General features: G+C 36.0%; 2 protein-coding genes and 1 pseudogene across 2 annotated transcripts; 1 reads left to right on the top strand and 2 right to left on the bottom strand.

Moving 5' to 3' along the window:
• Window positions 1–1,053: 1,053 nt before the first annotated feature.
• Window positions 1,054–1,974, bottom strand: LOC112740227 (pentatricopeptide repeat-containing protein At2g15690, mitochondrial-like; annotated as a pseudogene).
• A 2,542-nt stretch (window positions 1,975–4,516) lies between these two features.
• LOC112740939 (pentatricopeptide repeat-containing protein At4g14190, chloroplastic) lies at window positions 4,517–7,439 on the top strand. The gene is made up of 2 exons (XM_025789667.2): window positions 4,517–5,013; window positions 6,037–7,439. The coding sequence occupies exons 1-2, from the start codon at window positions 4,585–4,587 to the stop codon at window positions 7,177–7,179; spliced, it is 1,572 nt and encodes a 523-aa protein (XP_025645452.1). The 5' UTR covers window positions 4,517–4,584; the 3' UTR covers window positions 7,180–7,439.
• Window positions 7,336–15,313, bottom strand: LOC112740938 (protein PUTATIVE RECOMBINATION INITIATION DEFECT 1). The gene is made up of 9 exons (XM_025789665.3): window positions 14,786–15,313; window positions 14,188–14,297; window positions 13,925–14,100; window positions 12,875–13,183; window positions 11,338–12,298; window positions 10,528–11,236; window positions 9,594–9,874; window positions 8,232–8,898; window positions 7,336–8,085 (listed from the first exon to the last, which is right to left on the bottom strand). Exons 1-9 carry the CDS (start codon window positions 15,236–15,238, stop codon window positions 7,852–7,854), a joined length of 3,900 nt encoding a protein of 1,299 aa, XP_025645450.1. The 5' UTR covers window positions 15,239–15,313; the 3' UTR covers window positions 7,336–7,851.
• Window positions 15,314–16,891: the final 1,578 nt, after the last annotated feature.

Genomic DNA, 16,891 nt, shown 5'->3' with positions numbered 1-16,891 from the left:
CTCTATTAACATTATTTGGTGGAATACCTATTAATATATTGACAGATCTATAATAGTATTCTACATGTCTATTTTTTAATAATCTCTATCTTATTAACAAATTACTAATATCTAAAAGATTAAAATAATACATATTTTAATTATGAATTTGAACTTTTGCGAAAGATAATACATATTTGCAAAGATCTTTGTGTTGGTGTTTTTTAATGAGGTAGTTTTTTGTGTTTTCATGTAATTTTTTTTGTTTTTTTTCCTCCAATTTGTAATTCTTATTATCGAACTAAATTATACTTTCACATACTATTAAATTTTTGCAATCTCTTCTTGTATTTCAATTTAAAAAACTTTTCAAAAAAATTATGGGATTGAATTTGTGACATTGCTTTTGATAAAGAACCATGCCAGGATGATATAATATTAATAACGGTTTTACTGCACATTTAAATGCTTTTGTCAATTAAGTTAGTCTAAACTCACTAAAAATCACTTACACAATGTGTGCATGAATTACGTACTTTTTTTTTGTATTTTGTTTTTTTTTTTCGTGTATTTTCTCTTCATCGTTTTTTTATTGTTGCTATTATTGGTGCATTTTTTTATTTTATTTCTTCTCTTCTCGTGTTATTGCAACACTTTTTTTTTCTTTTATTCTTATTAAGCGGATTAAGCAATAAGAATTATTAAAAGGTAAAACAAGGAATAAATGACCATTTGTACCCATAAGAGATGAAAACACTGACATTTGTACCCATGATAGCTCGAAACTAACCTTGTACCCATAAGAGATGCTGTCTGTGTGACAAAAGTACCCCACTTTGGATCTGAGCTTGGTTCGTGCCTTTCCGAACCTACGTGGCACTCCCAAACCCTCCCCCCTCAATCTGAGCCAACCATTCACCATCATCATCTTCATCTTCTTCACCATCACCATCACCATAACCTCCATAACCTCCATCACCATCACCTCAGCACCACCACAGCCACCTCCCTTCACCACAACCTCCGGCGACAACCCACACCGCCGCACCCCTTTCTCTTCTTCTTCCCCTCTTCTCACCTCTGCTGAGCCCAGAAACCATAGCGCCAGCTCCTCCTCTGGCCACTCAAACCCTTCAATTTCTCATCAGCCTCTTTATATGGAACGGCACACCGATTCTCGGCCATTCTATTCTTCTCCTCTAGCATGTTAATTGCAGACTGTTTCTTCCTTAGAGATGTTGGAAGCTTATCAGCAATGGCCTTTGAAGGATTTAGACATGCCAACAACTCCTACGCACGATTCTCAAGATCCATATCTCCATGAATCCTAGCAAAATTTCGAAGAGCCTCCCAAATGTCATCTTCAGGCTGAAATGGCTTACTCTCAATGAACTCCTCAGCTTCATTCAACTGACCGGCATTACCCAGAATGTTAATGACCTCCATGTAATGCTCCATGGTGGGAACAATTCCATACTCCTTCATTGATTCAAAGTGCAATAATCCTTCCTCTACAGCTTCTTCCCTTGCACACGCAGCCAAAACCAATGCAAAAGTTTCACTCTCAGGCCGTATCCCTGCCTCCTTCATCTCCTGAAAAACCAACAAAGCATCATCACCAGCTCCATTTTCAGTGTATCCAATGATCATCAAGTGCCAAGAACTCATGTTTCTCTCTGGCATTCGATCAAACACCTTGCGTGCAATATTCATGTTACCACATTTTTCATACATTCCAATCAACCTATTGTTCAATTCAACCTCCCCTCGAAACCTCGATCTTCTCAAGAACTCATGAACCCTTTTCCCATACTCAAGCAACCTCGTACCCTCGCACAAATTCAACATGGCGAGAAAAACACCATAATCAGCAACAGAACCTCCGTTTTTCCCTTTGTCTTCCATCCCCTGCGTTTTTTCCTGAGTTCTGTTTCTTTCATTGTATTGCTTTTAGTTTATTTTGCTTAATTTGGTTAGTTAGAAATGCATGTTAGTGGATTTAGGTGTGTTTTGATTCATGCTGGTATTTGAAAATTTTACTGTTTTGGTGGAGAGGAGGAGCTGGCACTGTGGTTTCTGGGCTCAGCGGAGGTGAGAAGAGGGGAAGAAGAAGAGAAAGGGGCGCGGCGGTGTGGGTTGTCACCGGAGGTTGTGGTGAAGGGAGGTGGCTGTGGCGGTGCTGAGGTGATGGTGATGGAGGTTATGGAGGTTATGGTGATGGTGATGGTGATGGTGAAGAAGATGAAGATGATGATGGTGAATGGTTGGCTCAGATTGAGGGGGGAGGGTTTGGGAGTGCTACGTAGGTTCGGAAAGGCACGAACCAAGCTCAGATCCAAAGCGGGACATTTTTGTCACATGGACAGCATCTCTCATGGGTACAAGGTTAGTTTCGAGCTATCATGGGTACAAATGTCAGTGTTTTCATCTCTCATGGGTACAAATGGTCATTTATTCGTAAAACAAGAAAGGCAAAGAATAAGGAGGAGGAGGAGGAAGAGAAAGAGGTGATGATAATGATAATGATACGAAGCGGAACCATAATAAGATGAAAATCAAAGAAATGGAATGACCTCAATTTGATTTTCTGATGCAATAAATAAGAAATTATTTTACCTTTTCTTTTCACATCCAAATTTTTCAAGAAATTTAAAGAAATTTTTATTCATAAAAAATTGCAAAAAGTGGCTACAAAGTTTAAAAATTTTTATACCTCTTAGTTTCAAAAATCCTAACTCATAAGTTCACTAAGACAAAGTGGATCAAATCATAATTTGGACCTAAAACAATAAAAGCAAAATAAATTCTAATAAGGTAATGCATATTTGATTCAACTTAATCAATGAGAGTCTTTAATGCAACTTGAAACTAGTAAAACCTTTGGTTTTCCATAATTGTTAAGGACTATCTTGACTAATTCTTGATGCATATCTTGAACAAATGAATTAGCCATGTTTGTAAAATTTTTTTTTATTCTCTTAGATGTTATTCTTGTAATTGGACCAATTGATATATAATAGTTATCAGTTTGTCCCACGTAACTGGTAACATTCTCTCCCTCCTGAGAAAGATTCGTCCTGGAATCTCCATTCAAATCAAAAGAGAATATAAGTCAGAGATATTAAAAGTAGTTGACACATTATACTCACTTAGAAGGTCAATCTTATAAGCATTATTATTGATTCTTTTCGAGCACCTAAAATAGATTATCACTCTTTGACTCTAATTTGGATTTTCTTTGAGAAAGAAATTTTTTCTTCCTCATATAACCCAAACCCAATTGCCAAATTCAAAGATAAGTTATTGTTGACCATTATTCAACGTTTGAGCTATCAACCTAATTTTTTTTTCAATCAAATGATATATTTTCAAGTGTATTGTCTTAACCTTGTTAACTTTATCTGCATCTAAACTAACAAAATCACTTAAAGACAAAGATAATAACTCCTAAATAGTTAAAGGATTAAAACTATACATAAGTTCAAAAGAAGAAAAATTTGTCTAAAAATAAATTGTTCTATTATAAGAAAACTCAATAAAAGGTAAACTATTTTTTTTTTTAAATTTTCAAATTTTTACCAAAAACACCATGCAATAAGATTCTAAATATTCTATTTACCATTTCAGTTTGACCATCAGTCTATGAATGACAAGTAGAAGAGTATAATAATTTTGTTCTATTACTACATAATACTTTCTAAAAATAACTCAAAAATTTTATATTATAATTAGAAACAATAGTTTAAAAATACATGTAAGCACACAATCTTGCTAAAAAATAGATGAGCAATGTTTGTTACATTATCAGTTTTATAATATGCAGTGAAATGAGTTATTTTATTAAATATGTCTATCATAATAAAAATACTATCTCTACTATTTTTAATTTTAGGCAAACTAAAAATAAAATTTATAAAGTTATTAATCCACAAATACCCAGAAACACAAAAAAAATCTACAAATTATGCGACAATAATTTAGATTTTATTCTATTATTTAATATAAAATTATATTTGCAATTAGATAAAAGCAAGACAAAGAAATAAAGAATTGTCAAATGTTGTACATTTAATAGAATTTTTATAACTTGGTCCGAACAGTTTGGAATTAGATTAGATACAATGTTATGAAGGATTATTGAAACTATCCTTAGAACTTTTCCAAGGATGCAGTTTTTTGGAATTGCTATTTCATATACTAATAATTGTTTGAGTAAATATTTAAATTGGTCATCAAATATTTTGTTGTCATAATTTTAATTCATTAAAAGTTTTAACAAATTATTTTTGTTGGACAAATTGATCTTTCCATTTTTAATATCTTTGTTGGATAAATAAATTTTTAACAAATTTTATTATAAGATAATTTGATAAAAAAAATATAATTATAAAATAATTTTATAAATTATTTTTGATGAAAATAAATTTTGAAGACTTATAAAAAATAAATTTTTGTTTTTTGATAATCGAATAAAAATTTATTTGAGATTAAAATATTTGATATAGAATTTTTTGAAGACCAAATCTAGTTTATTCTAATAATTTAAATTTCTATTACGTAGTTCACATTCCACAAACCATAGAAAATTTGAAGAGAGGAAAAAAAATGGAGAATTCTTTGACACACGCTCGTTCTCACAGCCACCACTTCCATTTCCACCCCAATAGCTTCACAAACACCATACATACCGAAACTAAGAGCAGCAAAAACAAAACCATCTTTTTCTTCTTCAAACCTTTTTCAAAATTCCAATCCCTCACAACCCAAGCTCGCCTTGCTTCCTCTATCCACCCACTGTCGCCACCGCCACCGCCACCATCCACCAACAATGCTGTTTTGGACTCAAAGCACACCACCCTTCTTGTGGAAGCTTACCATGTTCACCGTGAATTGGGAATCTTGCTGCGGAAACTTGATAGCATAGATGGTGACCCTCTTAGGATTCTTACTGAAGACGGTGATTGGCCCAAAGAATACTTTTGGGTTGTTGTCAAGTTCCTCAAGAATGCATCAAGGTTTTCGGAAATCCTTCAGGTTTGGGACTTCTGGGACCCCTATCACTTGCAGTTTCTTGTATTTAGTTTTATTTTTTGACAAAGTTTGAAGCTTTGCGTAAAGCTAAAATATTTAATTGAAAAAAAATGTAATTTGGAGTCATAATGATTTATGTGTAACAGTGAGAATATGATACGGTTGCTTATGTGACTACTGACTATGATAAATTTATGAAAAAGACAGAGTAATAAATCTATGAAGAGATAATACTCAATTTGGTCCGTGAACTTACACGCTGAGTCATTTAGTCCCTGAGGTTTCAATTGCCTCTATTTAGTCTCCGAAGTTTATAAACGTGCCTCATATTAGTCTCTGAGACCATTTTTAGTATAAAAACCTTAATAGAGCGCTGTTGTAGACTATCACATGTCACGTTAAAACTTGTAAAATGATGCAATTTTGGTTTTGACATTTAAATAGCTCAAAAAGGGCATCGTATTACTTATTTTGTTAGGTAAAATTTTAATAAACACCATTTAGGATGTTGTTTTTAGGTTATTTGAGTGCCAAAACCAAAATGACATCATTTTACAAAGTTTAGTGTGGCATTCGGCTGTCACGACAGTGTTCCGTTAACGTTTGTACGTTGAAAATTGTTTCAAGGACTAACATGAGTTATGTTCACAAAATTTGGGGACTAAATAGAGGCAATTGAAATTTCAGAGACTAAATTGAGACTCGCGTGTAAATTCAGGGATCAAATTGAGTATTATCTCATCTATGAATTTTTAGGTGGTACTTGGTAGTGCATTCAGTATGGATAAAATACTTGTGCATCATAGTAACTCATTCATATGCTTGCTATGTATGCAAACTCTCCACATATTTATGGATGAACTAAAATGAAATGATTTACACATTTAAATCTATGGTCAATATCTGGAATCTATTTAATTGCCTTTTGATGTGTTAAGGGTTTTCTTCTTCCTTCTTTTTGGATTAATACTTCATAGTTCCTTAGCATCTTGCAGTAATTGATTCCAGGGTATTTGTGAATAATAGGTATTTGACATGTGGAAGAACATTGAGAAATCAAGGATTAGTGAGTTAAACTATAACAAGATAATATCCCTGTTAGTTGAAGGAGGGATGATGGAAGGTGCCATGTCTACATTGCAAGAGATGAAAATTCATGGTCTCAAGCCTTCTTTGGACACCTACAATCCGATTATCCACGGTTTCTCCAGAGAAGGTAAATTCGGCGAAGCTTTGCGTTTTCTTGATGAGATGAAAGAATTTGATTTAGAGCCAGACACTGAGACTTATGATGGATTGATACGAGCTTATGGTAAGTTTAAAATGTATGATGAGATTGGTAAGTGTGTGAAAAAGATGGAGTTGGATGGTTGTTCTCCTGATCATATCACTTATAATATACTTATACAAGAGTATTCACGCGGTGGGGTACTCCAAAGGATGGAAAAAATATATCAAAGAATGATTTCGAAAAGAATGCGTTTGCAATCTTCAACATTGATTGCAATGCTCGATGCTTACACCACATTTGGTATGGTTGAAAAGATGGAAATGTTTTATAGAAAATTGCTGAACTCAAAAACACGTCTAGATGATGATTTGATACGAAAAGTGGCTGAGGTTTATATCAAGAACTACATGTTTTCTAGGTTAGAGGACCTTGGACTAGATTTACGTTCAGCATTCGGTGAATCTGACCTTGTATGGTGCCTTCGCCTCCTTTCTTATGCATGTCTTCTGAGTCGAAAAGGCATGGATATAATTGTTCAAGAAATGCGAGATGCCAAGGTTCATTGGAATGTTACCACTGCCAATATCATCATGTTGGCTTATGTGAAGATGAGAGATTTCAAGAGGTTGAGGATTTTGCTATCGCTATTCCCAATGTATCGAGTGAAGCCTGATATAGTCACTGTTGGAATTGTATTCGATGCAAACAGAATCGGCTTTGATGGTAGTGGAACTTTAGAAGCATGGAGAAGAATGCGGTATCATTACCGAGTTGTAGAAATGGAAACAGATTCTCTGGTTCTTACTGCATTTGGTAAAGGCCATTTTCTAAAAAGCTGCGAAGAAATGTACTCTTCCCTTCACCCAGAGTATAGAGAAAGGAAAACATGGACATATCATGACCTTATTACTTTAGTATCAATGTATAGTGGCAAGTAACATTCATTGTATGAAAACAAAACAGATAACAAAAGAGATGGAGTATGTAAAGAAAGTTTCAATGTCTCACATTATTGTTTATTGTCTAGTTGGGATTAGGAGGTTGAAAAAAAACACTTGTAACTAGCGGTTTAGGAATTGTAGATTTATCATACATTACATTACAATCAGCTCTGCCGCTTGTAATATTTTCCGTTTTCGGGTTGTTTCTCCCTGATTTAAAATGTATACCAAGAAAAAAAGTATTTACACTCTTACAAGACATGTTTTCCTCTCCAACAAATGGGATGTTACACGGGCAGAAAATGGTGATATGATACCATGTAGTTTATGCATTTTCTTTCCCCATTATCATTTCTTTTATGTAAGATAGTGCTTTTAAGGTAATAGGTTTTCTGTGTTTTTGTTGGATCCAAGGCAGGCTGGCATGCATCTCCATGTACCACAAATGCTTGCAATCCCGCCACCACCTCCTAGACATGGGCCTGCACCTAAAGTATATAAGCGAGCTAGGGCTGCTGTGCTCGCGCTGGGACTTACACTAGTTAACGTGATTATGTGAGGGGCAATGATGATGATCAAGATGGCGATCATGAGGTAAATACATATATATAGAATCACTATGATACTTTGTAATGGAATTCCAACATGCTTACTATTTTGATACCTAAGCTATCTGCATCTATTATCTACAGTGAGGGTCCTCAAAAACAATTCTATTTCTTCTAAGAGCCTCTTATTACCCACATGAAATCCCCATGAATCCATATCTATATATGTCTCTGATGACATTAAATCAATGAGATAGCTGTAAACGTCTCCCAGATCATAAGGCGTGGTGAGGACCTTCTTTATTGGTTCGGATGGGAGACATTCGGAGTTTGTGTAAATGTGCTTTCTGCATTCCTGTAAACAATAGCAATGGCATAGCTATGACATCTAATCTAGTTATGTAAAATGCACATATTGTAAACTTCATGCGAGTGTAATAAAGTTAACCCTAAATATAGAGCATATGTAGTTTAAACTTATAGACATAAGATGATAGTTACCTGGAGCATTTGACTTATAGTTGCAGTTTGCTCAGTACTTAAGAAGTCTGATTTGAGTAGTTCGTGAAGTAAAACCAGAGTTTCCGAGCTCAAATTACTTGCATCAATGCTATTAAGTATGCCAGATATGCATGAATTGTTAAACACTGATCTCATCCACCGAGGAATTTCTTTCTGTTTCAGCAGAGCAGTAGCTATATGTATGGCAGGTCTTTGACTTTTAGCAAGTGACGGCAATGCTAAAGGAGGAGATACCAAAGACACTGTCATCTCTTCCATAATCATTCTGCACCAGTTGCCCTTTCCATGTAGTTTTGTTTGATTTTCCAGCTTTTCCCATCTCAGAAGCATTGACAGGCAAACGGCACAATTTGTAGCCACTCTCACGTCAGCATAAAAAACTAGGCCTTCCAATATACTCTTCATGGACATTAAGTATCCAACGGAGCATTTCAACTCTTCATGTGTATTGTTTATTTGATTTGATACTCTGTTAAACAACTCTAACAGGCTATAGGAAGCAATAATCTTGACCACAGGAGAACCAAAATGCAGAATTCTGCACAAATCATGGCAGTGGATGCCAATGAAGGGTAGCGGTTCTGCTGGATTTGTTGAAACAAAGAAGTTTTGCCAATCCACAACCCCTTGAACAGTGGCATGCAAACTAGAACGGAAAAATTAGCATTTAAAACATAATTGATGAAAAATATGTAATATTGAGGTCAATATGGTGACATTAATCAGAACTAAGAGGATAAGCGTAATTTAGGGTAAACCGCCAAAAATACACCCGAATAATTTTGTCGCTAACAAAAATGTACTTGAATTTTGTTATTGACAAAAATGTTCTCAAATAATTTAAAAATGAAATAAAAATGTCCAACATTAAATATGTATTCTTAAAAAATATTTTAGAGATTGAATTTTGATGTAGTTTTTTGTAGGCATAATTAAAAAAATGAAATATTTTTATCTTCAAAATTTGGTAATTTTTTGCTAAATATATATTTTTTTGTGATTTTTTTTTTCAACAACCAATAATATTTTTAAAAAATAAAAAGTATAAACATCAAAATTTTATCTGATTTTCTGTGTATATTTTTTAAATAATTATCTAAATAGTCCTAGAAAATTTTGGCCCAAATACATAAGCGATTTGTCAAATACAAAAGTTATTTGCTACTTACAAAAAAAATAATATTCTTTTGGGTATTTTTGTCGCGTTTTTAATATTTGAGGACATTTTTGTCGATAACAAAATTTGAGTGCATTTTTGTCAACAACAAATTATTCATGTGCGTTTTTAGTAGTTTACTCACATAATTTATTATTTCATTGTGCTGATACGATCTTTTATACCTTCTAATAGCGAAGTAATGAAGCAAAAGAACAAAGATTAATGTTTCTCCAGTGCTTGTTCCCTCATCATGGTCAACCAAAGCGGGTCCCTTTGATGCAGCAGCACAGACTGCAGTATTGACTACAGATATTATGCTAGTATTGAAAAGAATAGTCTTTGATGCCTCTTCAAGTGCTTTACTGGTGGAAAGATGCAAAATCAAGGAAAGAATACCAATTACAAAGAGACTTTCATTACTTAAAACATCAGAATTTTCAGCTGGAATAGAATACTCCATCATCTGCAGAATCAGTAACATGCTGTTAGAACAATCACTGGACAAATCATAGTGTTAAAAGTAGTTTGTTCACGAAAAAAATGGTAGCATCAATGCACATTTGCATTCAACCCTTCTCTAACTGCGGTCTTGCTATTATATATTCCAGTTCAATTTAGCTACTACATTTTAGACTCTCGATTCTAATATTCTTGCAACTGATCCCCAGATTGTTGTTTTTGGCCTGTTACCTATTCATACTATCATACTTTTCCAAATTCAAACATGAGCATCGCAATTCACAAGAGTTATGTTTTGCAGTCTGGATACTAGCTAGCTTCCTTCAGGATTTTAGATGTAAAAGTTTGGCAAAATGACACCCATATGATCAGAACTCGATAATATTATCATCATTGGATAGAGACTACACATGGAGGATCACTGACTATACTAAGTCTGATAAATGGCTAGGACTAGGAGTAAATGGAACTAGAAAGTCCAGGTTCCAAAATCCAAATCCAAAGCTAGCGTAAATTGCAAGGACTAAAATGATAATTTAACCAAACCAAAACTAGAATATCTAAACATGGTCATGATTAATTTATATAATCTCTAAACAACTTCAATACTCTAAACAAACTTTCTAACAATAGGAAGCAATGTGCATAATTATATACCTTCATGGTTACTGCAATCCAACTCTGATCAGCTGAAAGTGCTTCAGGATGCACTGAACTCAAAATGTTAAAAACTAAAAGCAAGATGGACATGAAAGTAGTTTCTGAAAAGGTATTGCTCGAATAGCACCAATTCCTGATTGTTGACCCTATTCCATGCAAAGATAGCTGGTCAGAAGCAGCTGGACAGATGTGAATTAAGGTTGCCATAAGATTCAGAACAGAAATCACATCATGTTCTTGACCTTCTTCCTCAAAGAGCTGTGCCAATAAGCATACGAAAAGTCTAGCTCCATAATTATCTTTTTCAGATACCAACTCTGCAAGCGTCTGTACATCTATAGTTTGATAAATGTTCCCAGTAATTATGTCACCTCCTTCTAAGTTGTAGCTTCTGCAGAATGCTAAAATCTGATGACCCAAGGATTCGACTATATTCTCTTGTTGAAACAACCACCTCAATGATACTGTGTGAATCCTTGCAGAAAGTAAATCCCATTCATCATTCTTTATGAGCCGAAACAGAATCTCTTCAGCTTCTCGACTGTAATGAATTTCGTGGTTCATCTTGCCAAGACCCCTTAACAATCCGAACAGATTTACCAGTTGCGTCACTATCAAGTTATCATTGGTTGGATCTTGAAAATCACTTCCATTAAGAAGAATATATTGTTCAAGGGAAGCTAAAGCCAACTTCTCATCAGCAATTCTGGTAAATGAAAGTCAGAATACTGCTGTTAGGGAAACATAGATGTCGATGAATTGTCAAATACAGAAATAGGAATAAAATGAAATGGGCAGTTCAACAACCTTTCATCATATAGTGTACTAGTATACATAATCAGCAAAATAGCAGTTTGGCAAGAGGGCAAGTTTAAATTGTTACTTCTCCTCTGCCCAAGTAGAAAGAGTAAGTCAACAGGATCGGATGGTAGGTCCAATGCAGCATCTCTAATTAGTTGTCCAGAATCATTTCCCAGGAGAGAATCTATGAGTGAGCTGAGTAACAAATATACTCTATATTTCATCCTATCTCCAGTAAACAAACCCAAACATCCAAATGAAAAACTGAACCAACTGGATGAAATCAGGGACTCTGCAAATTCCATGGCATCATTACTAGAATGCAAAAGTATCAAATGAAAAGTTTCAAGCACAGCCAGGACAATTTCCTCTTCCATTTCATGGATGCCAGATATGAGCCAAGGAAGCAAATGTGTATTACATATATCTAGAATGCAGCTTCTAAGTGTCAGCTTACTAGAGTTGATGGTGTTCCCATCATGACTGTATGCATATGCCTCTTTAAGTAGGTACAAACATTGCAAGATTTGGTTAATGTCCCTTTCAGAGATGCAGATACAAGCTAATGCGGCATGTTTCACTGCATCCTCAACAGATTTTGGCAGATCTAAATCTCCATTACAAGATGGAGATCTGATAAGGGCCACAAAGACTGAGCAAGCCATTATAAAAGTATCAGGAGTCATACCCATCTCTCCATTAGAATTCTTTTTAAGCATTTTTATCAAAACAAGAACCAACTCCTCCATTTGAGAAGATGATACAGCTCCAGGGCACTCAGAAATGCATTCATAAATGAGCTTCACAGTCTGGTATTGAGCTGGGTGAAAAGGAACTTCAGCCACATAATGTAATACTAGAATCAGAGTGTGAAACCCAATAACAAGCCTTAGTTTGAAAGCTTCCTTATCAGTTGATAAAAAATCAAGTACCTGAAGGCACATCCTAACTACAGGATCCTTACAATCTGTTCATAAAAATGGAACAGCATAAGTCACTTTGTTGTAACATGAAGATCCAAATTAAGAATCGCATTTTACAAACTTTAAAAGGAAAAAGATGAGCTAAGCTAAACTAGACCAATCAAACTCATCCAGGTAACTGACTATACATTTCATTCGATCAGCAATGAATCCAGACTGTAACTGATAGAAACCGGTTTGGTTTAGTTTACAAGAGGAAAGGCAAGTAGTCTACTTGCTGGTTTTTAGTTGTTTTAGTTCCTAATTGCTGTGAATTAGCTATCTGGTTGTTTCCTTTGAGCTTCACTAGCAGGCATAAGGGCAATAGTTCTTAGTCCTAGCTGCTGCCTATAAATACTAGTTGATTAGTTAATTTTAGTTTTGTGAATTTTCTATTAAAACTGTTAGAACTGGAGAGGAAGAACTCCGTCCACAGTTGGTAGTTCCAACCGTGTATTCCAATAAGGGAATTGTGATTTGCAATCCCTAGTTCATCAATAAAGCCTACTGTTTCTGCTACTCCCTGAACCTATCAGTAACGCAAGGACACACTAGTTAGCAATTTTTAAGTGTGTACTTACCTGATAATCTTAATACTTCAAATACATAATCTGCAATGTTTTCTTCTACCATGACATGAATCTGATTGTCTAAAGTTCCGATTGAAGACAGATAATGAAATAGTAAATCCAGAGTGCTGATTTGGACTTGACTGTTCGATGAAAGCAGTGGACCTTTGATGGCTTCTGCAAGCAGATTAACCAGAGACAACTCCTTGGCTCCCTCAATGTTTTCTTCAGAGTCAGCTCCATCAGAGTAAGAAAGGTGACAAGTATCATATGCACTTTCTTCCCTGAGCAAATGTCCTTGAGCCAACATAGTCAAAAGTGCTAATCAATAATGAAGGAGAACTGTTAGTCAAAGTAAAACAATACTGAAAGTTATGTCATACTACAGAGTGAGTCTTTTCTGTTGCTGACTAACATTAATGACTCATTCATTAATCCAGCATTGTCTGCTTAGCATATATAGTCTGTAGCTTATGTATGCATAGTCTTAGAGAGATACAAGCAGAAAACCAATCTTATTGATATCATGATATACAGATGATCATATATGAAGTTCTGCATAATATGGCAACCTTTTGTGTCTTTTTATATTGTCACCGTGTAACAGCACCAGGAGATAGGGCCTCCTAATTGCAAAAATCTATTAGATTGTATCATCTTGTTTGTAATGAGTTTCAATGCAAGAAAGAGTAAAAACATGTTTTGGAGAGTGCCAATGGTATCAGCTCCTTAAGACGAAAGCATGAGGACCAAGTAACAGAGAGAAAAGAGAGAGCTTGGAATTGTGAATGAGAAAATATACATGACAAGCTAAGTAAGACAAAAGACATGTTAGTAATCTCTAAATGAAATGAGAATGAATTTCTAACTAACTACACACACCAAGACCTACCTAACTAACTGCATGTTGAACCAGTGTAACTGCCAATAACAACTATCATAGAAATTCTTGATGTCAAATCTTACTAAATGTCCAAAACTGGCCTCGTCGCAAACAAAACAGAGATACTGGAAATTGAAACTTCAGCAACAAACAAAAAGATTGTGAGATTGATAACGGACCAATACAATTCAAGCGAACATCATCATTTTGAGTCTTCATGAGAACATCTCCCAATAGGTACAGGAGCTTCGGACAAAAGGGAACTAAGATATCAGTGTCATCTCCCTCAGCAGATGTATTCTTAAGAGCATACAGTTTGTAAAGGACAAAAAGGATCTCGCCACGGATCTCGTCACTGCACTGAGGAAGTAGAGGGCTTACAAACATCCAAATCAAATTTGAAAAAACTATTATGCATAACAGAACCAATACAATTGTTCACCTTGGCAATTGAAGACCGGTAACAAGAATGGTAATGAGGCTGTATACATCTCTGATATGTGTTATTAGATCATCATTTTCACAATTCAGAAGAACCCCAAGGCAGTGTATCTGTACACTCAAACCACAAAAAAAAAAAAAAAAAAAAAAAGAAACAGTGACTGTTTTCATGGCATGAACTCATGACTTTGAAGTCATATGGACAGTTAATTGTACTCCAAGACTGCATAGAGCCATATGTTAAGTTTAAATTTGTCGCCCGCCACCATAACAACAACCATGACTGCATCCACAATCACAGAAATTACAGTGATTGCGGCTACAGAAATTTCAGTCAGAGCAAAATCTCATAGTTTTGGAAGCCTTGGAAATGCATATAAATTCATAACAACTTCAATTTTAGTCCAATTTCCCCAATTCAGTAAATGCAACATAACAACAATCACAATTTAAAAGCATCACTAGATCAATAATTCGTTACACGCAAAAAACATATCACCGCATTACGTTTGATTTCATGTAAGGTATTTAAACAAATAAATAATCAGACGAAACCAAGAATCCAAAACATATTTGATCGGGAAGTAAATCAAAATTACCATGTGCAATTGACGGGAGCTCCAGGCCAGAGTACCGGAGGCAATCTTATCGGAAACCCGACTGACGAACTCTTGTCGAACGGAGGGATCATCGGAGGCGCAGATATCGACAATGAGGCGGATAATCTGCGCAGCAATGGGCTCATCGTCGAAGGAGGAGAGAGCAGCGACGAGAGGAGAGAGGAAGAAGTGAGGGTGGAATGCGAGCACCGATCGGAGGAAGGGAGGGTGAGAGAGGGATCGTTCGATCTGGGAGAGAGCATAGGACACGTGGACGGTTGGGGAGAGAGGGTTTGAGACGAGGTTGGAGAAGCAGAGGAGGCAGATGGAGCCGCCGAGCTGAGTGCGGAGATTTAAGGAGGAACGGTGGCCCTGGGAGCATGAGATGTCGTTGATGAAGACAGTGTCAGCTTCTTCTTCGAAATCCAAATCCACTTCCTGCGAATCGTACATTCTCGTCCGGGTTCAAGCTCAGAAACGATGAGGACCAGGCTTCTGTATGTTCAAACTTACTTTTGGCGCCAAAGTAACAGCAAAATGTGCTGACGCATGAGGAGATCCGAAATTTTTATTTTATTTATATTTTGCCGCGTAAACTGCCATCCCAAAAATTGAAAATGTTAACATATCTACCCATGAAAAAAGAAAACTATCACATAAAAATTTCAAATTATCCTTATTATCATAGTTTTCAACTTTTCATTGAACTCAGAAGAACAGAGTGCTACCACTTAATGCCCTTACAACAAATCAATTGCCAAACTCAAATAGACTATATAGGAAATTGAACGAATTGAGTAATTCTCACCTGAGCCAAACTCTGAGAGGCAGGAGTAAGCTTGTTCTGTTTCGACGAGAGAGACGCTAACTACGGTAGTTGCTCTGAAGGTTCGGCGATGAGAAACTGATGATGGTGGCAACGTCACCGGCAACTCGTTGGAGTAGAAGGGAGAGTGAGAACAGGGGCTGAGTTAGGGTTCTATGGAGGAGGTGCAAGACTGGTGAGTGGCTCGTTGGCGATGGTCTGGACCGAGAGAAAGAACGACTTGGATGATGAGTGTGGCTTGGGTTCGTCGCAGATGGTGGCGGCTGGAAGGAGAAATGAATTAGAGTTCGATGGTTTAAATCAAATGGAGAGAGAGAGAGAGAGATGAATTAGAGTTCGGTGGTTTAAATAAGATGGAGAGAGAGAGAGAGAGGGAGCCGCGATTTTGGTTCGCAAAGGGGACCGCAGTGGTGGTGGCGGCTGGCGCGGTGGCCCGTCAGCGGCACTGGTTTAGTGATGAGGAGAAGGTAGCCATAATAGGTGAAGAGAGGAGAGGGGGGCACTGCAGCTCTAAGGCTGTTGGTGGCGGCAAAGCATGGGCTGATGCGAAGGTTCTCTGATCGACGAGGACGAGACAGGGAAGGAGAGAAGGAGGGGTGGCCACGGCGGAAGGAGGACGGCAGCGGATGGGGTTAGTGGTGGTGGTGGTGGTAAGGTGATAAGAAGATGAGGATGATGGAGTGGTTACTGGGGAGAAAAAAGATAATAATGATAAGGGTAAATTGGAATTTTTATATAATTTTTTAGTATTTGGATAATTTTGTTGTATAGAACCTATGTTTCATGGATACCAATAGTAATTTTCTTCTTCTATAGGTAGATATGTTAGCGTTTTCAATTTTCGTAGGTAGAAATGATAGTTGGTAAACTATTAGGGGTGTACGATTGGATCGGATTGGATATAGGTAAATTTTCGATCTCATCTACACTAAAACATTGAGTTAAATTAGATTTAACAATTTTTAAGTTCGGATCAAATATCAAATATTATTGATAAAAAAATTAAAATTCCGAAATTTGAAAAATATTTGATTTTTTTTTCATTCTTATATTTATTACTACTAAAATATTATTACATTTTTTAAATAATAAAAATAAACTATTTATCTACAAAATATTATTGTTACGGTGGGTAACCGGAGATTAGTGGGCTGGATGACGTTGGTTGACCCAAACGTGTGAGGGAGGTGGTCAGCTGGTGCACCTGAAACTCGGTGTTCCTCCGTTCGACTTGTGCGTCTGGAAGAATGGGGGGTGGTACCTGCAATGACACTCCAATG

This window comes from Arachis hypogaea, chromosome 14, assembly GCF_003086295.3.
Source record: "Arachis hypogaea cultivar Tifrunner chromosome 14, arahy.Tifrunner.gnm2.J5K5, whole genome shotgun sequence".
In the NCBI taxonomy this organism is placed as follows: Eukaryota; Viridiplantae; Streptophyta; class Magnoliopsida; order Fabales; family Fabaceae; genus Arachis; species Arachis hypogaea.
This window is presented reverse-complemented; position numbering and strand designations above follow the sequence as displayed.